This window comes from Eptatretus burgeri, chromosome 11 (genome assembly GCF_056783735.1).
Source record: "Eptatretus burgeri isolate ZD-2024b chromosome 11, Ebu_testis_v1, whole genome shotgun sequence".
NCBI classification, from domain to species: domain Eukaryota; kingdom Metazoa; phylum Chordata; class Myxini; order Myxiniformes; family Myxinidae; genus Eptatretus; species Eptatretus burgeri.
Window position 1 is genome coordinate 16,742,697 of NC_140971.1, and position 25,358 is coordinate 16,768,054.

The window sequence follows — 25,358 nt, forward strand, 5'->3', positions numbered from 1 at the left end:
TCTCGATACCCTGCTGTTTGGAGGGTACGAGGAATAGATCTGTGTGATACAAGAGCTAAATGGTGAACAGTATTTGAAATATCTCATACACAAACCAAGTTACCAGGATGGTTTCCATGGCAACAGCATTCAGCCAATCACAGCCATGATCTAATCAAGTTGAGATAACGTCATGAATAATATATATATATATATATATATATATATATATATATATATATATATATATATATATATATATATATATATATATATATCTGCAATATGAAAGCTAAATGGTGAACGGTTTTTGAAATATTGCATACACAAACCAAGTTACCAGGATGGTTTCCATGGCAACAGCATTCAGCCAATCACAGCCATGATCAAATCAGGTTGAGATAACGTCATGAAGAATATATATATATATATATATATATATATATATATATATATATATATATATATATATATATATATATATATATATATATATATATATATCCGCAATATGACCGTTTTTACAGCCATTTTTCCAGGGGTTTGGCTTTTTCTTGAGGCAATGTTTTTTTATGGCCGGATGCCCTTCCTGACGCCAACCCTGGTCGCCTCTTACGACACACAGGGATATGGTACACCTATTCTAACCGGGGCATACACCGGGACCAGTACACTGGTACTCACTTCGCCGACCTCAGATGGATGACAGGCTGAGTCAACCCCCTGGTGTTAATTCAGCAGCCAACGGGGCTTGAACTCAGGACCCTGGGATCCCAAGGCACTACCCTAACCACTAAGCCAACACCAGGCTTCATATATCTATCTGCAATATGAGAGCTAAATGGTGAACGGTTTTTGAAATATTGCATACACAGAAGTACATGGACGGATGAGCGGTCGGTCGGACGGAGCTCATTTTAATGTCCCCCCTGCCCGCCCCCGACATTATTGGAGGGACAGGGGACAAAATGTCATTGTTGGCATGTTATATTGTATGTGGGAAAGGAGGTAAGGTGGTGGGGATGTTTTTTATATACCCCTGATGATTTGTATGTATTGCCCAAAGACCATGTTGAGGCGACTCATGACCTTTGGTCCCTCCACCAAAGAGACCATGCGTATTTAGCAGCGTCTCGCGTAGCGAACGCTGCTCTAAGAGAGCTCGGCGTTGTTGTTCTTGTTGTTTTTCTTCTTCTTCTTCTTGTGAAGACAAAACCTTTGGGACTCGGCTCTTTTATATACAGGATCCGGATCTCCTTAAATACTAAACACCTGTACACATCCTCGCATTGACGGTGCCTTTTGAGAGCGTCTATCATCAACTTTTAAATATATTCGGACATTTGCTTTAAAGTTTGGAAAAGTTCACGTTACTATTTAAAGATTATTCCATTTAATATATTGTAATTTCGTAAATACACTATTTTTTCGTCATGAATGAAGATCGTCCATGACGGACGTGACGTGACGTGACGGCACGTGACGAAATATCGGACGTTGTTGTTGTTGTTTTTTTTTTCTTTTTTTTTGTAATTCCTCTTCTTGATCTTCTTCTGGTGAAGACAAAACCTTTAGGATGCGGATCTTGGACACATTTGTCCTTGTTGAGAGAATGCTCAGAAATCGTCAACGAAAGCTCACTGGTAACTTCTGAATTACGTCTTACCTCTATTAAAATGCTGAGGACAGCCAGGCCATCAGGCTCGTCTAATGCCCTGCTGAAATTGCCATAGCCCTCCTTGTAATGGACAATGTGAACCTGAAAACGAGATACAATAATGGGATGCAAAAGCAGCGTGTCAATCGTACTCTCAGTTAGAATGCAAACAGGAGTTTTTCACCAAGCAACACATCACTTACATGAGAACATGTTACTCGTGGAAAAATAGCAACACAAGAGATCAGTGAACCAGGTAGCAACAGGAAATTACTTCACTTTCCACGTGGGAGAAAATTAATAGTGCAACGGAAAAAAATTTTCAAATACATTTCTAAACTTCTGTTATGTTCTTTAAACCTTGCACATCACTGATCATAAACGCATCAAATAGAGTTTAGAAATATAAATGAAGAAATAAAAACTTTCAACAGAGGAGGAGGCCATTGGGCCCATGTCAATGTATAAGGGTTGCCAACCTATGGTCCGTGCTCCATCCTTTTTCCATGCCGATCGTGAAGCAAAGAAAGTAACACGTACCATTTTTAAAAGTGTTTGGTACGACTTGGCCGGGGTTTGAACCGACACCGTCGCAGACTCAGAGCAGATGCTCGAATTGTAAGATAGCAAGAAGAAGAGGATGAAATAAAACCACTCCTTTCTCATCTTCAGGTACATAGGGCTAGCCAAAGCAGTTTTCTATAGGTTCGGGGGCACAATCATGATGGATCGCCACCCTGACGCAGGATACTCAAATGGATCATTCTTCCCAGTAAGTGGGTACTCATTTTGCCGACCACGGACGGATGACAGGTCGTGTCAACCCACCTGTTGTTATTTTAACGATTCAACAGGGGTTAAAACCTCGGACCCTAACAGCAAGCTTCCATAAAGCAACCGAGTCTGGCATCAATCAGAATAAAATTTGGCAATTCTCTGTATGTTTGAACCTTATATAATTGAAAACGGCTCGGTCGACCTCCACAAAATTTTACACAAGTGGTTGGGGTACCCAAGGTCAGGTCGTAGCCACAAAATAATTCCCCCAACCCACACCCATGAGGAGGGGAAACGGGCTTGCAATTTTTGCCTGCACACATGAAACAGTGCAAGTAGTTGACCCCTGCCGGAGGGAGGGGGTATGGACAACACATTTCACTTTTGGAGGAAGCAGTAATGACTAGTTTCAAGAAAAGGTATTGGAAAAGTTTTTATCTTAAAAACAACAACAACATAATTATGTTGGACATAAGAAGAAGACATAGCAAAAGAAGAGGAAGTGAGGAAAGGAATAAGTGATTTGGAAATAGATATTAGAGAAAAGGGAGTCAACAAGCTCGAATGAGACAAGATCTTCGTCCTCTTAATGATGACGTCATAAAAACGAATATGAGGTCATTGTGATGCATCAGGTTTGCGATAAATTATCCGTGCTAATGCCTGGCTTGATTCCCGCAAACAAAATTCAAACACGTTGCCTCGTTTTGGAGATAATGGTATCAGCGATTTCCATTAGCGGCGATATAAATGACGTCAACTTTTTTTCTCGGAAGAATTTCCAAAATCGGAGATGGTTACTGCCTGCGCGTGGGCTTTCTGCATATACATGGCAAGTTTCATGAAGATCCGATGTAAACTCTGGGTTGTGAAACAAAAAATGTCAAAAAATAGGAATGACGTCATAAAAATTGATATGACGTCATAATGATGTATCATATGTGCGGTAATTCATCTCTGCTAATGCCCTGTTGGATTCCCACAAACAAAATTCAATAAGCTTGCCTAGTTTGAGATAATTTTTTAGGTGATTTCCATTAGCGGAGATATTTTGACGTTACAACTTTTTTTTCTCGGAGGAATTTTCAAAATCGGAGATGGTTACTGTCTGCGCGGGGTATTTTTACATGTATACTGAACAAAAATATAAACGCACCAAGCGATTGTTACTATTTTACCTCAAACTCATTAATACTAAATCTTCACAACAATTTGGTTATAGAATCCATGACAATTGAGCATTAAATTTCAAAGAGTTCCTTGAGAATTCTGGCGACAGTCTTTGCGCTACAACAGCCGACACAACTGAGGTGTCACTGTCAGAGTTCACACAGTCAGTAGCGGGTGTGTCCACCGTTGGCATCGCGCAGAGCGGTGCATCTCCGGCGCATGGACATCACCAGATTATCGATGGTGGCCTGAGGGATGTTTTCCCATTCCTCCTGGAGAGCCACACGGAGCTGGCGGACGTTCTCTGGGACTGCGTAACGTTGTCGTACGCGTCGATCAAGAACGTCCCAAAGGTGCTCGAAGGGCGACATGTCGGGAGAATATGGAGGCCAGTCGAGGACATCAATGTCCTCCTCACCGAGGAAGTCCATGCAGATCCTGGCAACATGGGGGCGAGCATTGTCGTGCTGAAACGTCACATGGTGAAGGCGCACAAACGGCATGACGATGGGTCTGAGTATCTCGTCCCTGTACCGCTGCCCGTTCAGGTTGCCTTCAATGAAATGAAGCAGAGTGCGCTCTCCATGGCATACGCCTGCCCACACCATAACACTGGCACCACCGTGTGACACCCGACGAAGGACATTGGCGTCAGTGTAGCGCTCCCCAGCCCGACGCCAGACGCGGAGTCCGCCATCAGCCCGATACAGCTGGAATAGCGACTCATCGGCGAACAGCACTCTCCTCCATCGTGCGAGGGTCCAGCGCAAGTGAACATTGGCCCAGTTCAGTCGGGTCTGACGCCGGACTGCAGTGAGGTCGAGTCCCCGGTGTGGTCGGCGGGCTCGGAGGTTGGCCTCCCTCAAGCGGTTACGCACCGTCTGGGCTGAAATATGCCTGTTATGCAGCCCGACAGTCTCATCGGCAGTCCTCGTGGCCGGTCGGAGTCGATCCCGGAGATGTTGCAGCCTCATGTGACGATCCTGACCGGCGGTGGTCACACGTGGTCGCCGGGCATGTGGGCGGTTCACGGTGCTTCCAGTCTCTCTGAGGCGCGTTCTCAGGCGGCTAATGGTGGAGTGGTGGACATTGAAGTGTGCTGCAACAGCCCGTACTGACGTCCCAGCATTCAGCATGCCAATGGCACGCTCCCTCAAGATTTGTGACATCTGTGGCATGTTGACATTTGGCACCAGTCCACATTTTGGGGAGGCCTTTTATAGGGCAAGCTATAGGGAGTGTTTGTGTCCTGGTCACGCTCACTGACCATCACTCTGTCAAGCCCCATGGTGCTCAATGGAAGGATTACTCAACGTGTGAGTCCACACACTCAGAGTGGTCGATTTCATTGGGAACATCTGTCTTGAGCAAAACAAAGGAACCATTGCTCAAACATATCATCGGTTTGACCATTTTCCCATAATGGCAATCTTGACTTAGATATTTAGGTTGGTGCGTTTATATTTTTGTTCAGTATATATGCCAAGTTTCAGGAAGTTTCGATGAAAACTGTCGGCTGTGAAACAAAAAAAGTCCACAAGAAGAAGATAAAGAACAACAACGTGAGTAAGACCTAGAGATCCTCCACGAGGATCTAAAAATAAGGTGAAAGTTTGCTTGACATTATGTTACACTCTGCTCCAATGAGCAGAGTGTAACATAAAATATGTGAAAGCAGCATGGTGCGGCAAAGTGCAACACGGAATAGTGCAACATACAACACATCGTGCTGCTTTAGGATGCGGCACGGCATAGTATCACAGACTCCTGGATCTTCCCACCTACCAGATGTTTTTTTGGGTGAAATTGTGACACTTTATTTCTGGTTCAAACTGTTGCTTTATCATAAAACTAGACTGTTGTTGGCTTAACGGTTAAGGTGCCTGGCTTAACAGCTTAGGGTCCTGAGTTTGAGCCCACGTCGTTCTGTTAAATAACACCAGGTGGGTTGACTCAGCCTGTCATCGGTTCCGAGGTCGGCAAAATGAGTACCAGCTCACTGGAAACGTGGAACTGCATCACAAGCACAACTGCGCTCCCAGCAATTATGCAACCAGCAGCCACAGGCTGCATACAAAATAATAGATATAATCATAAAACTATATTTCATGATGTGCGTGTTCTTTACCACAAATACATGTGATATGGGATTTTCAGTGCGATTCCTCTGGACATTGGTGTTTTTAGTATCGGAATCATCTTCTTCATTCGTATTCAGCACAAGGCTGCGGGGTAACATCATTGGCCGAGGGTGTGGCTGTGCCACTGATGCAATGCCCTCTGCTGGTTAGGGCAGGAATTTGCAACTTAGCCATGGTGCCGGCGCTAGCTCGCCGACTTCACAAAAGACACCGTGGGATGTTTAACGTGCACCAACGAATGCTGGCAGATGGGACGCTCACTTTAACTTCCATCTGAGGGATGGCACACACACTTGGATGAATCACCCTGCCTTTGAAACACTGAGATAACAGTTTATAGCCTGGTCAGAATTCAAACCCAAGCGAGATAGCGTAAGAGGTGAGTGTGCGGACCTCTCGGCCATGCTGTCGGCCCCAGTATTGGAATTGGGAGGTTATGTTTTCACTCCGTTCCGTCTGTTTTTCTGTTTGTGTGCAGGATATCTCAAAAAGTTGTGAACGGATCCGGATGAAAATTTGTGGACAGTTTGCTGTGAAACGAGGACGAACCGATGAGATTTTGGTGAAGATCCAGATCCGGATACGACTACTAGAATGTTCAAGTGATTCTTCACCATTGAGAGAGCAGGCCAAAAATGATATATAGCACGATATCTCAAAAAGTTGTGGACGGATTCGGATGAAACTTGGTGGACAGGTTGGGTGTGTGACTATGAATGACGAATTGATTCGATTTTGGTGAAGATTCGAATGCTGATCTGGATACGATAATTATTTACTTTTAAAGTGATTCTTCACCATTGAGAGGTCGGACCAAAAACGATATAGTACATGATATTTCAAAAATGTATTGAGCCCGATAAGTTCTCGTGGATCAGGCATTACGTGGCGGAGGTGCTTCTAGTTATTTTTAAATTATTATAAGTGGAAATTACAGGATAAGAGTAGAAAAGGAACCACAGTCATTCAAAATGACTTCCTGTAACAAGTGAAGGGAATTAAAGTCAACCACAATTCATCAGTTTGCATCACATATCGACCAGACAAGGTGGGGCAGGCAAAGTATCTGCCATCAAAGGTCATTCATGAGTCAGGTGGGTTTTTAAGGACACTGCAATAGCGACAGTGCAAGTCTCTTGAGACTAGTTTTGACTTCCTCGTGGTCAGAAGAAATATCTATAATTCTGCAGCTTCCAGGTGAATTTGAACAGACAACCTCCTGGATCACAGTCCGGTGTCCTCACCAATAGGCCACCACTGTACCCAGATTAGCCAACAGCCAGCACTCCATAAGATGATACTTTTGTCTTCCTAGATTAATGCCCAATGGATAATTTGTTAAACGAGACGACCCGTGAACCCGTTGGGTTCCCGTTGTGACAGCGGTTGATAAGAAAATCATTTCAAAAAGAAAAAGATAGCTCCAGCGAACAATACCGCTGAGGTTGTTTGTATTGATCAAATTCTCCCGAAGAGTACTTGACTAAATCGGGAATTGATTTTTTAATAATTTTTTTCGTTGCCTGATTTGAACGAAACTTGATACTGCACACCGCAGGAGCATGGTCAGTAAGGTGGCCCTAAAAGTTTTGCGCTACCATGTACCATTTTGGCTGTATTTCAGGAACATACATATATACATACATATATATATATATATATATACATATATATATATATATATATATATATATATATACATACACAAGATGAGAGTTTTAGTAGTATATATAGATAAAAGCCTGACAACCTGCTTTTGAAGGCATCTGCTAAATGTGTGATGTTCTGTTTCCAAGGCAATTGTCAATAATTGGATCACTGGTTAACAGGCAATGGCGTTCTTACCAACAAGTGCAGGTGTATTTGATTTAGTGGTGGCACAATGAGTGAATGTAACCACAAAAACCTTTCTGCTTTTCAGTGCCAGTTTTAGAGATATAGTTGGCAAAGCAAATAACACGCAGCAATATCAAAAAATAATACTTACATTTCTTATTAGTCGAGTTATGTATTTGATTAAAAATGTACTGTGGATACTATACATCCGTCTCTTTAGTCAATGCATTCCACAACTATGTATAATGCTCCGCATGCCCTGCTCAGCCCCTTACGCAATGCATACTTGCTTCCCGTGCACCACTTTGAACAATGAAACAAGCAATCACTGCTACTTGGCTACATCGGCCATGGCGACAGACTGAATGAAGACCATCATTGTCATGTCAGAGAGAGAAAAAGAAATTGTAACTCATGTCAACATACAGGTGCCATTTGATACCGAGATTAAACACTGAAGTTTGGTTCATTTAAAATTATTTGTTAAAGGGGAACCCAAACGCTGAAACCACCTCGACGCTGATCTATCCCTTGATACCCTACAAAAATTAGACACGATGTCTTTTTCCCCCCATTTCCGAATTATAAAGTGGGTAAGTTTGAGAGTAAAGGTCAAGATCTTCTTCTTTTCTTCTTCAGAATAGCTGTGACGTCACACCTACGAGTGGACTGCCAGATTCCGCACCGTCTCCGGGTTACATCATGGTACGATTCAACTCAGACGGCGAATAATTTTTGATTTTCCACAAGTAAGCCGAGTCGAACACCTTGGTGCTGTAGTAACACAAACCAAGATGGTTTCGTGCCACACCAATAGCCAAAAGACCCCACGTTTGCCGGAAATCGAACGTACGAGGTTTGTCCAAAATACCCGCGTGTGGATCAGGCTTACAAAATGTTAGCTTTTGTGTTCAGAATCTTTTGCAGTGCACTGTTATGGAACAACAGAGGTGGCGAGATCTTGTGGTTATCTGCCACAAATGAGAGAGGGTACCATCCCCAGGATTAAATGGAAGAAACTGCCATCACTCGAAACTGTAACACCATCTCTACCCAGCGACTAGCACATGTATATGTACATGTACAATTTGATCGGTGAATCAAACACCTGTTGCCATTTCCTGGCAGTTACCACAAGAGCACCTGAAAATAATGATCTTATCAACACAAATTCCTACAAATCAAACTAGAAAGTGCAATCAAAGATTGCAGACCCATGCTGGAACTTCTTTTGTGTGGTGTGTTTTGTGTGGTGTTTGTGTACTGGTGTGTTACGTGATTAATGAGACATAATTCGAACTGCCACTTTATAAATGCTAGCAGTGATGACCGGGTACCAAGACGTCCCGCTTTGATGCAACCACACTTTGATAAGACACCTGACCCTGACCCATGACATTTATTTATTATTATTCATTATTCAATTGAATTTAGAATGGGATTAAAATAAATTCAGTTCAGACCAAATAGGTACAGTGCTGCACTGGAATCATCAGAAGGAACCCGGACAAGCAAAAAGCAAAGATGAAGTCATCAGGAGGAACATGGATAGGATTTGCATTTCAGATGATACTCCTCTTCCCTCAAACTCAACCAGGCACAGCCAAGTGAGTCTTATTCAAAAAATCAAATGAAATCAAAAGAAAAAAAAAATCAAAAAAGAACCCAGATCAAAAATAAAATTCTGCCTGCCAGACCGACCATATGTCTGATCAAGTTGAAATGTAAAACATGTATTCACATCCCTACCACATCCTAATTATGAAGTTTCATGTCAATTGATTATGCGGCTCCAGAGAAAACATTATTTAATTTTTTTCTTAAATCCAATATGGCTGCCAAACCATGTGACCTATCAATTATTCCTGAACAAACTTGTACGCCCAAGGCTTGGGGAACATTTGTGTGATGTTTCCCCTCGATCTTTCCAGCCGTTCTGGAGAAGACGATTTTTTCACATGTTTTAGGGTAAATCCAATATGGTTACCAAACCATGTGACCCATGATGTCATATGTGTAAAAAACTTTTGTTCCTCATGGATAGACGGTCACACGTGTAAAGTTTTGCCTCAATCTGTTCAGGCACTTCAAAGAAGAACATTTTTGAAGGTTTATTTTTTTTTTTTTAAACAATAGGGCTGCCGAATCACGTGACCGATGACGTCATCATTTTTTTTTCTGTGAAACATTTTATCCCTAGATGACCCTCAAAATTTTTCAACCTGATCATATGTAGCGTTCTATATATGCAATTATGACATCATAACAAAGGCACCTATGACGTCATTAAAAACCCCCCTTATTCCCCATGAGGAGTACTTGCCATGTGTCGAGTCTCAATTTTTTCTTTGGTGCAGTTTCAGACATAGAGGGCCAAAATTTTTCCGTTTTTCCAACATGGCTGTCACACCAAGTGACCTATGACATCATAATTATCATTAAAAACATTCTACATGAGTAGTCACACCTATGGCGAAAATTTTGTTTCAATCTAACAAGCAGTTGCAGAGAAAAACATGAACATTCTGTGCGGACAAACAAAGACACAGACAGACAGACAGACAGACAGACAGACAGACAGACAGACAGACAGACAGACAGACAGACCCAAATGCAATACCCTCTCCTTTGGCGAGGGTAATGAACCACTGTCTATTTATAGTGGAGAGAAAGTATGCACGTATGCATCATCTACTCCTCCGAGAGGATTTGACCAAGGACACAAATTTTTAGGGTCCCCCTCCACAATCCCCCATCAATACCCACCACCACCCCACACCTCCTCTTCACCATAGCACCACTCCCCCCTCCACTGGGGCGGGACATTGACATCTCACAGACATGACGGTGGGACACGGCACAGAGACAAATGGCGTCCGGGGAAAGTATTAAACAGGACAATCCCATAACATACAAGATACCTGGTCAGCCTGCGATGGTGGGACAAAGCATTCATCACCCAATTTGTCTGATATGTCCGAGTGTCATTGCAGATAAGTTAAAGGAATCCATTTCCATTCCTAATTTATCAGAAAGGTCGTACCACAAAATAATTCAAATAATTGATATGCACAAAATAGCTCGTTAATATTCATGGACCTGAAAGTACCGTAGCTAGCAAAGAACTGTGGGTAATCAGGGAGAAATTAACACCCACATTGTTCTCGACAGTTTTGCTAACTACCGTAATTGATCGAGTTTGTCTTATACTTCATCAAGACTTATTTATGAATGAAGGAAAGAAAAATGGTGAAATTAGCCGATTCGACTTGTGATCGACATCGACTTCGAGGCCAAAAAACATGGTATTTTTAAACAGCTCGATGAACACACACAATATGTGAAAATCCATACAAGTATGAAATACAACTGCAGGAAGAAGTTTTACTTTTTTTTGACAATTAACGAGTCTTGCTTGCTGATAGCATAATTGCAGAGTAGGAAAACTATTTTTGATTCACAAAATGAACCCAATTATTAAATTCCCAATTTTAATGTCACTTCCAACAGGCCAGTCAAGGGAAACAAACAAACAAACAAACAAACAATTTTTCATGAAAGAGCAAAGCAGACACAGAAAATGCATTTTCCCCTCTTGACGGAATATTACATAGCCAAAAATATGTATAAATTACATCCGTTTAAATTGCAGGAATTGTCTTTAAAACAACCAGAACATTTGTTAGAGTTTTGATGAAGTTTTTGCTTACAAAACTGAGGATCATGGAAGAGCGAGGTGACAGAGGGTAAAAAGACACCGTAATCACAGTGGGACATTGGGGGTAACAGTTGGACAGAAGTCACAACAAGCTTTCTCACGAAGGGGGTTTGTATTAAGACAGGTGGTCTTTTCACTTGGAGAGTACTTACTGCATGGAATTGTCTCCTTGCAATTGGCAGCAGAAACGGAAGATAATGTAAGTTCAGATATTAATTAGATAGGTCCCTGGAAACATTGGGGGGGGGGGGTGAGAAGAGTACATAGATATCGACAGGACGAGCAGGTAGCTTGTGTATAGATTGGCGATTGTACAGTATATATGTATATATATATATATATATATATATATATATATATATATATATATATATATATATATATATATATATATGCAGTTATTGTGGTGCTGTGATATGTTGCGATATATCTGTGAGACCGTCTTGTCAAAAAGTGAATGTGCTGTTGGGGTTTGTTCATTCCGCACTTCCTCCCACGGCCATTCAAACAAACAAACATAAAACCACCATGTTGAGGGTTTGACTGCTTCATTGTTAATAACATGAAGAAAGAGTAATTCTTTCCATGGTGTCCCTTGTGCATGTCTCACTGTTCTCTTTCCCATCTCTTTTCACTCTTTCGGTAACATCAAGTAAACTAGAAAAGCAATCAGGTAAATAAAGGTAAATAAATTGGTAAATAAAAAAATGGAGGTAAATAAATTGATAGATTAAATTAATACGATCCTGATGGAGTAGTGCAGGCATTATTGGCTCAACGGTTTCCTCCTATGTCCAAGTTTCTTGTATATCCTTGTAGTTATATTACCGGAATGTCCAATCCCCCCCCCACTCCGACCCCTCCCCACCCCCCTCTCACTCCAAAGCTTCCATCTCAAGGAATCCTCATATCTACCTCTAAAAGCACATACAGTACCCGAGAGAAATTTCACAAAAGGAAATGCAAGTATATTTCATACAGAAAGAAAGTAATTTAATCTGCCACGACCATGACTAATGCATAAACCATGGTTCTCAAACTTTAATCATTCCCAAGTTCACATGTGCTGCCTTTCCTTGTTTCTTCCATTGCTCTACCCTTGCCAACTCGCCAACCTCAACCTATTAGCCAACAATATATCTATAATTCCAGCAGTGTGTGTGTGTGTGTGTGTGTGTGTGTGTGTGTGTGTGTGTGTGTGTGTGTGTGTGTGTGTGTGTGTGTGTGTGTGTGTGTGTGTGTGTCTGTATGCGAGTCTGTATGTGTGTCTGTCTGCGACCGCCGTTTCTCGACGACCATCGGTCCGATCCGATTGAAACTTGCCAGAAATATTGTCGGGACGCGCGGATGTGCCTTCGAAGTTTGATATTAATCGGACGAGCGGTTCCCAAGTTACGGCCATTTATCTGTCAACCAATGACAAGACACGGTGCTATGACGTCACGAATGATGTCAATTAATGTTAAATTTTTTTTTTTTGCATGATTGACGTCACAATTCTTCTTCTTCGTTTGGTATGACATCACAATCTACGCTGGGGACCTGAGTATGTGCCTTTTCAAGGTTTGATATCATTCTTCATCCATTTCAGCTCATTCGCAAGGTTTCAAAGCTGTTTTTTTCCCAAGGTTTGAATTAATTGTTGTGCTTGGTAGACATTTGTGAATACATTTACAGAGAGAGGGGCGAGAGAGGAGGAGGGGAGAGAGAGGGGAGAGAGAGGGGGGGAGAGGGGGGAGAGAGGGGGGAGAGAGAGGGGGGAGAGAGAGGGGGAGGGAGAGGGGGAGAGAGAGGGGGGAGAGAGAGGGGGGAGAGAGAGGGGGGAGAGAGAGGGGGAGAGAGAGGGGGGAGAGAGAGGGGGAAGAGAGAGGGGGAGAGAGAGGGGGAGAGAGAGGGGGGAGAGAGAGGGGGAGAGAGGGTGGGGAGAGAGGGGGAGAGAGAGGGGGAGAGAGAGGGGGAGAGAGAGGGGGAGAGAGAGGGGGAGAGAGAGAGGGGGAGAGAGAGGGGGAGAGAGAGGGGGAGAGAGAGGGGGAGAGAGGGGAGAGAGAGAGGGGAGAGAGAGGGGGAGAGAGGGGGAGAGAGAGGGGGAGAGAGAGAGGGGGAGAGAGATGGGGGAGAGAGATGGGGGAGAGAGAGGGGGAGAGAGAGGGGGAGAGAGGGGGGAGAGAGAGAGGGGGAGAGAGAGAGGGAGAGAGAGAGGGGGAGAGAGGGGGAGAGAGGGGGGAGAGAGAAGTGGGGAGAGAGAAGTGGGGAGAGAGGGGGGAAGAGGGGGAAGAGGGGGAGAGAGGGGGAGAGAGGGGGAGAGAGGGGGAAAGAGGGGGAAAGAGGGGGAGAGAGAGGGGAGAGAGGGAGAAGAGAGGAGGGAGTGAGGGGGAGAGAGGGGGAGATAGGGGGAGATAGGGGGAGATAGGGGGAGATAGGGGGGAGATAGGGGGAGATAGGGGGAGATAGGGGGGAGATAGGGGGAGAGGTGGGGGGAGAGGTGGGGGGAGAGAGGGCGGGAGAGAGGGGAGGGGTGACAGAGAGGGGGTGAGAGAGAGGGAGGGTCAATTCAAGAGAAGGGGAGAGAGGAGGGGTGAGAGTGGGGGCGAGAGAGAAGGGCGAGAGAGAGGGGGGAGAGGAGGGGCCAGACTAGGGGGAAGAGAAGGGGGGCTAGAGAGGGGGGCAAGAGAGGGGGGCAAGAGAGAGGGGCGAGAGAGAGAGGAGCGAGAGAGAGGGGCGAGGGAGAGGGGGCATCACAATTATTCTTCTTCTTCGTTTGATATGACGTCACAATTGACGCTGGGGACCTGAGTATGTTTCCCAGGTGTTTCCCAAGTTATGGCCATTTATGATATGGTTGGTCTGACCTAATTGAAACAATGCCCCAATCCAGTCGTCGTTTACGAGAGCGAAGGAACAAAGCTGCACCTACTCGCATGCACCTACGGGCACGCACCTACAGGCCCGCACTAGTATAGAATAAAGTGATAAATGTGGAAGTAAGCTAAAAAAAAAACCCACACGTGTACATTTGTGCAATCACCTCTGCAGACAGCCTTTTACCATCCAAGAGGTGTTCAGCACCACCGGTGGGATCATCAATGCTTCCCCAGTGCAGATGAAGTTCAAAAGCCACATAACGTTCTGGAAGCCCCTGGGTGATGGCCATCGAGTTTGGAAGCAGGATCCTAACTGGAGAAGAAAAGAAAAGCCCAGGGTCAAAATATCACACTGTAAAGTGGGAGAGAGAGTCAAAAAATGTTTCCAATACCAATAATTTTCTCCAAATGCTGTTTGAGCGACTAGAAAATTCAAAATTGAGGAAAGAAACACCTGCTCAGTAATTAAGAGAATCGTTTTCCCTCTCATACAACAATATGTTTAAAATTTTAACATTACAATATCGAGAAACAGCTCTACCGGCACACATTTGAAAGTATAAATGTTAGTTATGGCTGTCACATTTGCCACGGCGGCCGTGGGGTCTCCAAAATCTACGGCCACTAGCAATTATATGGCGGCCGCAGTATTTCCACGGTCACACAATGTAGCAGTCACATATGTTATTATTTTTCGGGGAGCCGCACGGCATATTTATAAATTGTGGAGACCGAAAACGTGGTGGTGCCATACGGTCTTTGATTTGATGTAGCACGGTGACCTTAGGGCGTTTCTGCGGTGGCCATTGAATTTTCAAGGCAGACGCAAGGTAGCCTCAAGGTGCCCGCAAGGCGACCGCAGGGGGACAGCAGGGGGGCCCTAAGGTGAACGTGTGGCCAGACGGACGGTAACGAGTGGGTTCATTTTTTTATTTTTTACCAGTTCTTTTGTTTCGGCTTGTCGAATTGCTACGGTGAACGTAGAAATGAAAAAAGTTATAACTCCACGTTATAATTCCACGGCGACTCCTCCGGCCTGTAAAAGATAGCCAAACGGCATAGGGCCACCCTGAGGCCACCGCAGAAACTCTGTGGCCGCCGCACGTTTCTGTCAATTCAGAGGGCGTATGGCTGCCGTATCCTCGCCGTAGAGCAAATGTGACTTAGGCCTTAGGGAACAATTTCATCAAAAGTTCGAGCTCGGTGAAACTGACTGAGCACGTCAACAGTGAATTACACAATATCCCATGGCTTGGTGTCATGAATCAAATCAAGTATGATCTTGCGTTTCGCCTTCATCAAACTCCCTCACCCCCCCCCCCACCCCGAACAGTAGTTTCGTGGTCGAATTTAATATTATTTGTAAAATTAATTTGTGAATTTTTTTTTATTTTTATGCATCGATGAGGCTCGTATGAGAGCTAACACAACGCACAGCAAGGGGGGGGGCATGAGACGAGGGGCGTGAGAAGGAAGGAAAAACAGCAGGGAACAGAGACATTAGGAGATCTGTGGAAGGGAGAGGGATGGGGTGGGGAACATGGGGCACACAAGATGGACATTAAAATCGATCATACACCTGGAGGGGAAGGACGGGTTGGCCTCAAGGAACCTGGGAGGACAGGTCGACAAAAAAAAAAAAAAAACTCACAAAATAGCACGATTTTTAATTTGCAGCCAATGTCTTGCCACAAGTCTTGCCGATCAATAAGTTCTCCAGAGTAAGTCAAACTGAAGCTGAGAAACCATTCAAATGTTATCATTGGCAATGTTGCAGTTCAAAGAAAACTATTTGGACTGATGTCTGGAAAACAGATTTATAGGCAGGATTTGAAACAATATCACACACAATTAAATATTCATTTGGCGGAAGCAGTCACATTTTATACACAGCGGAGCTTCAATGCCCTATGGGGCGGGGAACAAGTCCGTATTAGAAAATGTATCTTGTCCCACTGAACACTGCAGCAAACTCAAGATGTGCTGCACAGCTAATCTGAGTCAATAACAATCAAGCACTTCTCAGGTTTCTGAAAATAATCATCAGATAGTTACAAAATGGCTTTTCGGTTCTTTTGCAAAAATGCCATTAAAATTTGTTAGAAAAAATGCCATTAAAACTTTTGCAAAAATGCCAAAAATGCCATAAACATTATGGCTTTAGACATTAGAATAAGAAGAAGGCAAAGTGAATGATTTAGGGGGGAAGATAAATTCAACAAGTTGATGTACAGTATGGACAATAAATAACTGACATTTAAAACTCAAGTAAAATCCGAAGCAATGACAATTTATGAATTTTTTTTCGATTGCAGATTATAAAGGACTCTTGTAAGTTTTACTAACACGGAGATGTGGACAAATAGTGAAAGAGAAAAGGATCCTGGAACTCCAATTCAAGTCCGGCTCGTTGAGACTTCAAAAATCATTTATCTTGCTCGAAAATGTCTTTCTAATAAAACCAAACTCTCACACGCCAAAAAAGTTTCATGAAACCGCCTTGCCTCGTCCACGACGACCCAGAAGTGTCCATATGCCAAACGATATTGCAGTTGTGCGTGTAGCTGTTCAGCGTAGTCCACGCCGTTCGACAAGAAAACTGTCACATGCATTGAATATAACGACAACATCCCTTCAGACCATGTTGAACGATGGTTTGCACATGTTTACATACGAAATTAAAGTGGTTCATGAACTTGATGTTGATTGAAAGAAGCAGGATGGAATTTTGTGAAACATTTCTTTGGGTGAGTGAGGATGATGACAGGGTTATCGAGACACTAATCATGGCAGATGAAGCTCATTTCCAGCTCTCTTGTTATGTGAACAAATAGAACACCAGATTTTGGACACAAGAAAATCCTGAGCAGTCCCGCCATCGACCGTCACGCAGTGATCGAGTCGCGGTGTGTTGTGGAATTTCATGCACGTAAATGCAGACATGAAAATGGCGGACACTCAGAAAGCACTGTTTTCAAGACCGAGCTCGCTGATGCATTTTCTTTTTACATGAAATACAGATTTTTAGGTTTTTTTTTTTGCCAACATGTAGAATCAGCCCATTCATAAATCTGTTTTCAAAACAACGATAGCGATACTATGAAGTGCTGCACTCCAACGAGCAAGCAGCACTCGAGTGTTCAGTGCAGACATCCAAATTGAATCGTCATTTCCATCAATTACACATCCCAAGGGTTGGTCTTAAGGTATGCCAAGTTGCAGTTGTAAAGTACAAAAGAAAAATGGTAGTATCACAAAACTCTAAGAAAGTCAATGCATTCATTTTTTGGCCATAAGTGAGGCACAACGTACCACTGTGACCATTGTTGGAGAGAATAAGGTTGGTGACGTTTGAAAGGTCGTAACCTTCCACACCAATAGGCAACAGATTAGAGTCGTGCCTCACATCGTTGGAAACAATGTTCACGGGGGACTGCTTAGCTCCACCGCATTCCAAATATTCTTTCTGCCAAGATGCCTGATCTGATTAGGAAGAGGAAACTTATTACAAGATAGGTTATGACTTGTACAAGGCAGATCATGCATGCTGTCAACAGTGTATCCTTTATTAAAAATGGAGTCAGCTCTTTATGATATACAGATGGGTGTGCAGGTGAGGGAGGGGAGAAGATACCAGTACATGCAGTACATAGTGTCTAAGGGGGAGGAACACAAAATGTTCTGCTGTGCTTAAATATTTACTAAATATGTGCCCCCCCCTCGCCAACAACAAAAACAAAACACAAATGACGTGTCCGGATAGGGGTTATGTCCAGGCAGACCCTCCCCTCACACTACCTTAACTTGCCCGCCCCTCATGCTGCCTTCCCTTGACGTTTCTGGACAGTATTATGTCCAGATGGACCCTCCCCTCACACTGCCTTCCCTTGCCCTCCCCTGACATATCTGGATGGCGGTTATATCCTGACGTGTCCAGACAGTGGTCATGGCCGGACAGACCCTCTCCTCACACTGCTTTCTCTTGCCCTCACCTCACACTGCCGTCCCTTTCCGCACCCTTCCTCACTTCCACCCCCACCTCCTTCCTCACTTCCCCCACCTCCTTCCTCACTTCCACCCCCCAACTCCTTCCTCACTTCCACCCCCCACCTCCTTCCTCACTTCCACCCCTCCACCTCCTTCCTCACTTCCACCCCCACCTCCTTCCTCACTTCCACCCCCCACCTCCTTCCTCACTTCCCCCCACCTCCTTCCTCACCCCCCACCTCCTTCCTCACCCCCCACCTCCTTCCTCACTTCCACCCCCACCTCCTTCCTCACTTCCCCCACCTCCTTCCTCACCCCCCACCTCCTTCCTCACTTCCCCCCACCTCCTTCCTCACCCCCCCCACCTCCTTCCTCACCCCCCCCACCTCCTTCCTCACTTCCACCCCCACCTCCTTCCTCACTTCCCCCCCACCTCCTTCCTCACCCCCCCACCTCCTTCCTCACTTCCACCCCCCACCTCCTTCCTCACTTCCCCCCACCTCCTTCCTCACCCCCCACCTCCTTCCTCACCCCCCCACCTCCTTCCTCACTTCCACCCCCACCTCCTTCCTCACTTCCCCCCACCTCCTTCCTCACCCCCCCCCCCCCCCCCCTTCCTCACTTCCCCCACCCCACCTCCTTCTTCACTTCCCCCACCCACTCCACACCCTTAATACTCCTGTCAGCGAAGCGACGTGTTATATTTCCTAGTCCACACACTATAATTATATTTATATTTATATATATATATATATATTCCACTAAAAGTCATGACTGCATTTGCATTGAGATTTGTACTGAAGGCAATGTACTAACAGTTTGTTTTTCTGTTCCATCATTGTGTGGGACGTATATTCTCTGGCAAAGCCTGGGACCTCATTCCATTTTCAGGCAGGGTTGATGCAGCACACTACGTTACTATCATGAGCGGTCATCTGCATCCCATGATGCAGCATTTCCTCCCTGCCGGAGGGGCATCTTTCAGGGCAATGCCGCAGTCCACAGGGTATGTATCGTCCACCAGGTGGTTTGAGGAGCACGAGGACGAAGTTACACATCTTCCATGGTCCTCCCAATTGCCAGACCTCAATCGCATAGAACATTTGTGGGACTGTCTGGAGAGGCACCAAAGACAGCGCTTTTCAACTCCATCAAACAGACGTGAACTTCCTTGTGGAAGAATGGTGCCACATTCCTGCAGAACCATTCCAGATTTCATACCAAGTCGTATCTATGCCATCCTGGCTCAAAACACTATTAAGTAACATTCTATTGGTGTTTCCATTTTATTTTTGTCCACTACCTCTATATTGATAGATCATAAGGTATTTTTGTAGGGATATGGCTCATATGTTTTGGTACACTAGTCAAATTTTCTACTTGCATTTAATTGTACAATTATCTCGATAATTATCTCTGCACGCAGCAGGTGTGAGTGTTGGGATGTGAATATAATATCGCACAAGCATGATGGGCCAAGTGGCCTTTTACCTGTGCCCCAATTACTGAGTGAATTATATTCATCTTCAGGTTAGTTGGCATCACCATCGACCCACCGAAAGAGTTGCGTCGCTTGTTCGCGAGTCGCGATTGTCAGGCCACCTAAACAATGGCGAGCCAATAAAACGTCATTTATCCAGAAAACCAAACGACATGCCGAGAAACTAGGACAGTACCAAAACCCGGACAACAACAAAATGGCATGTAAAGATAATTTGGGATTAAACCACCGTACAATACATCGCAAACAACCATCAATTTGCGATAATTTGTGATGAACAATGTTATAAACAACACAACTTAGCAAATTGGCAAGCCCAATTTTGTGCAAGCAATTATGTTCAAAGAAACGGAGATCCAGGATTAGGTTACTATAGCAACTCGGTTTATGACATATTTGGTGACACAGCTTTGGTCGGTCACAAATTACCGAATGTAAACACTCGATGCTACTTTTTGCCTATTGTGATCAAAATATATCAGAAGAGTAATTCTGGTGCTCGTATGGTGGCCCAGTTAAAACATAAACCTTTCCAAACATTTAGGTAATTAAACAAATAAGCAATGATTACACACAAGTGTCAAGTCAGATGATGATACACTTCATAGCGTTAAAATACTCATAAGCAGAGCATGTTCATCACACACCAATTTAACTTACAACTGGAGGGACACTCGGTAGAGCGCATACCTCCGCCACGTAATGCCTGATCCACGAGAACATATTGGGTCCCAATACATTTTTTTATCGTTTTTGGTCCTATCTCTCAATGGTGAAGAATCAGTTTAAAAAAAATTAGAGTATTTGGATGTGGATCCAGATCTTCACCCAAATCGAATCAGTTCGTCCTTATCACACACCGAACCTGTCCACAAAATTTAATCCGGATCCATCCCAAACTTTTTGAGATATCCTGTACACAGACAGACAGAGACAGACAAACAGACAAACGAACAGACAGAAAGGGGTGAAAACATAACCTCCTTCACTTTCGGTGGCAGAAGTAACAAAATTAAAACAAAACTTTAAAATAACAATAATTTCTGCAACAATTTAAAGTATCATCATCAATGCACCGTACTCTTTACAGAACGTTGGTGCTGCCAAAGCAGTCTTTTAGCAATGGCTATGCTAAGTGGTTTGCCATCGTTTTCCTAGTGGTCAGTCAAGGCAGGAACTTGGAATTTGGCCAGGGTGCCGGTGACAGCTCGCCTCCTCTTCATGAAAGACACCAAGGGATCTTTAATGTTCATCACCGACAAGGAATGGCAGACGGGTCCTCCAGACTAACATCCTTCCGACGGACGGTACACACATTGATACCTCGCTCTGCATGAGACGCATCAGGACGATGATTTCGAGCTGGGTCAAGATTCGAACCAAGGCAAGACAGCTCGGAGGAGAACGTGCGTCCCTCTCGACTATCCTGCCAGCCTGCAAAAGTATATTACTGACAGATATCAGATTTCACTTACTCAGTGCCAAAGGCTACTCATGTATGGAGTGTGGCTTTATTCTGGATAAAAAATTATCATCAAGACTCATTTGTAACATTTTGTTCCATGGAGTATGCGGCGGGCTTTAAAACCGATTGCACGAGCGTCTTGTGAAGTGGTCAAATTGAGAATTAATCTCTTCGCTGAATTTAACATCTTCACTCTCCTCCACCAATAACATCCCTCCAGCTCAAACGGTCGTCCCTAGTATCTGTGTGCGTGACAGTAACCCGTCCATGGTGTTTCGATCGAAATAAAACAAACAATGTATGAAACACAGATACAGTTACCTCCTGGACCCAAATGTCCACATAATTGCTTTTATTTTTGATGAAACATTTTTCTCGGAGACATCCTGGAGTCACTGACACTTGCTGTCAAGTTAACAGCTATGAGCAAAAATTGAAACACATTACAGGAATATTTAATTTGGATTTGAAACAAACAAGGGATGCAGGTAACGATGAGGGAAGACCGCAAAGGGTGGACAATGTGGATACATAAACATTTTGGGAAAGGGGAGGGGGGAGGAGGAGGGGTGGTTCAACAGTTGTAGGAAAGATCAAGGTTTTTGGATAGGGGATGACTTGAGATGGTGGTGAACAGCCGTCTTGAAGACCTGGAGAAAAGAATGAAAGTGAAGAGTATGGAAGGTGGTCACACAGGTGGTAAAAAAAAAAGAAGAGGAAAAATGAGTGGAGGTGAGCAGTGGTTCTGGATTTAGGCAGCTTCACAAGGAGGGGGGTTGCTGATGGACCGTGTGCATCCTGTGGGATACCCAGGGGAACAAAGCACAAAGCACAGAGGGGGTCAGAGGGTGCAAGACCAGAAATGAGGCAGAAAAAAGCAGCAACCACCAACCTGTTCATGATGGTGAAATGATAGGCCCATAGACTCAGCTTCATCACAAGAGATTCCAATGATATTGAAGGCCTTGGTTTTCACGGCGTCAAGCTGAGCAAGATGTGAGGCAGGGGAGCCAGCCCAGAAGGGAGAGCAGTACTCCATCGAGCTGCAGATGAAAGCCATGTAAGTGGACTGAAGCTCAGGTGTGCAGAGGATGGACTTTGCACGGAGGATGCCCGGTCAGCATCTGGCTTTGGAGACCAATTGTGAAATGTGGCTTGCCCAAGAGAGATCATGGCTGGGAGTGAGACCCAAGAGGTTGAGTAACCGAACCTCTTTGAGAGGGTTGTTGAGAAAGTAGATGGAAGGGTTTGTGGTACGGTCCTTTCAGAGAGAGAGAGAGGATGAGGGATTTCTCAAGGTTGAAAGACATATCCCAACTGTTTTACCAATGTGTGATTTTGTCAAGGCCCGAGGAGAGGGAAGAGGCTGCTACCTGTCTGTCAGAAGGATGAGGGATGTCATGACAGACGAGTCATCAAAGAGGTAAAGAGGATTTTCCAGAGTCTGTGAGATCATTGATGAAGATTACGAAATAAGATGGGGGCGTAGACCACTACCTTGGGGTACTCCAGCCTTGGCAGGGACAGGTGAGGAAAGGTGTAGTGGGTGATCTTGTGATATGGAGTACGATATGTGTGATCAATAAAATTTCTTTAAAAAAAATGACAAAAGTTACAAACTGTGTTTCCATGACTGTCGCAGCACATTGCCCACGTGGGCCGAGTGGGGTACTCCTGCCCAGAGTGGGAGTGTCCGCTCATAATTAAAATAATGAGTTCTCTTTCAATGAAGTTCGCCGCAGAAGGCATACATCGGGCCCATCAAAGCCTGCACTATTATTACCAACCCATGGTTGTTTGTCCGTGCTCTATACTTTTCAAATGCTGAGCAGCAAGCAAGAAAGCAGCAAGCACCATTTTTAAAGTCTTTAGTATGCCTCGGCCAGGGTTCAAACCACGGACCTTCCATACTCAGAGCGGACGAGCTAACCATTACACGGAGCCTGGTGAATAATGACAAAAGTAGACTCATCAGGAAAACCCTTTGTGTTTAAACACGAGGTGTGACAACCTGATACTGTGAAAGTACTATTAGTGCAGGTTAAGAGTTATGGGTGTGGAGAGGGCTGTTGGCGGTCGTGAATGGCGTGCTGCAGTGGAAACGCCGGCATCGAGAAGTCCTGTAAAGGATGAGGACGATCGTCTGGATTCATTGGGAAGAAAGTTCCACAGGCAAGAGAAAAAGATCTCCCCCTGAGGAACACCGACATCGTTACCATGTCACTCATTCACGGGCAGGTTAAAGTTCACCAAATGAACGAGCACACGCCACGTCACGTGGTCACGCCAACATCATCAACCTCAACTTTTAATTTCCAGCACACATCAGCATAACCAAGCCGGACGTGCGGGGCTCGCATCGGCAATCGCGTGCTCACCGTCGTACGACCACTTCACGCCACCTGCAATGCACGCACATGCACACGCCATTTGCCAATAAACGTCAAAGGCTTCCATGAGCCTCGACCATAAAAAATTTTTTTAAAGGGCATTGCAGGAAAAAAAAACAGTTTCACGTTTAGTCTTCCCAACAGGAGCTGCCAACCCAGCATGCTCTCAGGACTATTCGGTACGAGTGATGCGATCGAATTGCTCAGTCGTGCAGGTGAACACAGTCACGATGTGGATTATAAAAGGAAGATCATGCTTCATAAAAGGTAAGCTTTGCACTTGGCCCAAGGAAGGGCAAACTTCCAAAACGGCAGTTTTGCTTTGCTTCCCACGGTCGTTTTGCACAACTGTCAACTTGCACTTCATAAAACCGACCTGGTCACCTGTCTTGAATGACGTCGGCTGAGCAACTGCACGTGCAGAGGTATATTGGACGCAATAAATGTCAAACTCCTCAATTACCTGTCAGAAAGGATGGTGATGGTGATGGTGATGGTGATGGTGATGGTGATGGTGATGGTGATGGTGATGGTGATGGTGATGGTGATGGTGATGGTGATGGTGATGGTGATGGTGATGGTGATGGTGATGGTGATGGTGGTGGTGGTGGTGATGGTGATGGTGATGGTGATGGTGGTGGTGGTGGTGGTGAAACCTTTTATAAAATAAACAGCTTCTCTCCGGCCAATCCGATTGGTTCCCGAATTCCAAATGTTCCCAATGCCAAGTGGGAGATCAAATGACCACGGTGTACATGGAGAAATAAATCAGCTGAACAAGTACACCGAGTTATGTATCAAAACCACTGAGAATTTAAATTAAAATTAGATAAAACTGCTGTTTCAACGTCGGGGGGTCGTCAGAGGGAGGGGAGTCGTCACGGGGGAGGGGGGGCTCCGCGATGTGACCGACAAACCTGGGAAGTCGCAGGATCGTAGCGGAGCGAAGGAGAGGATCACACACAAGGTGGAGTGGAGACACAGAGCAGCTTGGCTGTGTTTGAACATGAACATTGTACTTGCGTTGAGGAGGACGAGAAGGAGGAGGAGGAGGAGGAGGAGGAAGAGGAGGAGGAAGTGGAGGACGAGGAGAGGACGAGAAGGAGGAGGAGGAGGAGGTGGAGGAGGAGGAAGGTGGGAACGAGGAAGAGGAGATGGAGGCCGAGGAGGTGCAGGTGGAGGACTCGTGAATGAGACGAGTGGACGAGGTAACGAAGCCCGATGGTGGAGGCGGACTTTGTGACTCGATCGACAGGGAGGGGCTTCAATGGACGGCGAATCCGAGCACTCCGGACTTAAATCGGTATTTATGACCGTTACGAACTTAATGAGCAATTCATTGGGGGACATCTATTTATTACGTACTCAAGGACGCCAATGGCGGTTGCGTGTACACACGTACACACACACCCACACGTGTGTAAACACACACACAAACACAAACACGTGTGTAAACACACACACACACACAAACACGTGTGTAAACACACACACACACACACAAACACGTGTGTAAACACACACACACACACAAACACGTGTGTAAACACACACACACACACACACACGTGTGTAAACACACACACACACAAACACGTGTGTAAACACACACACACACACACACACACACACACACACACACACACACACACACACACACACACGTGTTACACTCGTGAAAGAGGAGGGTTATTTCTGGTGAATCAGTGTTGGTGATGGAATAGAAGGTGACGATTTGAAATGTGAACCCGGTATCACCAGAAGCAACAAACAAAATCACAATGACAGGTCAGAAATAAACATACATTATTATATGTTTATATGTATGTATATATATATATATATATATATATATATATATATATATATATATATA

At 44.6% G+C, this 25,358-nt stretch overlaps 1 protein-coding gene across 4 annotated transcripts in view; it reads right to left on the minus strand.

Annotated features, from left to right (window-relative positions):
* LOC147016575 (carbonic anhydrase 14-like) overlaps positions 1-24,909 on the minus strand; it is a 68,512-nt gene extending 43,603 nt beyond the window's left edge. Inside the window, exons 1-6 of one of the 4 annotated variants that reach the window (XM_085845365.1) lie at positions 24,562-24,884; positions 24,400-24,510; positions 23,471-23,494; positions 17,452-17,622; positions 14,304-14,452; positions 1,646-1,738 (exon numbers count right to left, since the gene is read on the minus strand). In XM_085845365.1, the coding sequence (XP_085701491.1) occupies positions 1,646-1,738; positions 14,304-14,452; positions 17,452-17,622; positions 23,471-23,494; positions 24,400-24,510; positions 24,562-24,832 (819 nt within the window). In that variant the 5' untranslated portion in view covers positions 24,833-24,884. Of the gene's footprint in view, positions 1-1,645; positions 1,739-14,303; positions 14,453-17,451; positions 17,623-23,470; positions 23,495-24,399 lie in introns of all 4 variants that reach the window. The other 3 variants (XM_085845367.1, XM_085845364.1, XM_085845366.1) reach the window with 3 other exon arrangements.
* Positions 24,910-25,358: the final 449 nt, after the last annotated feature.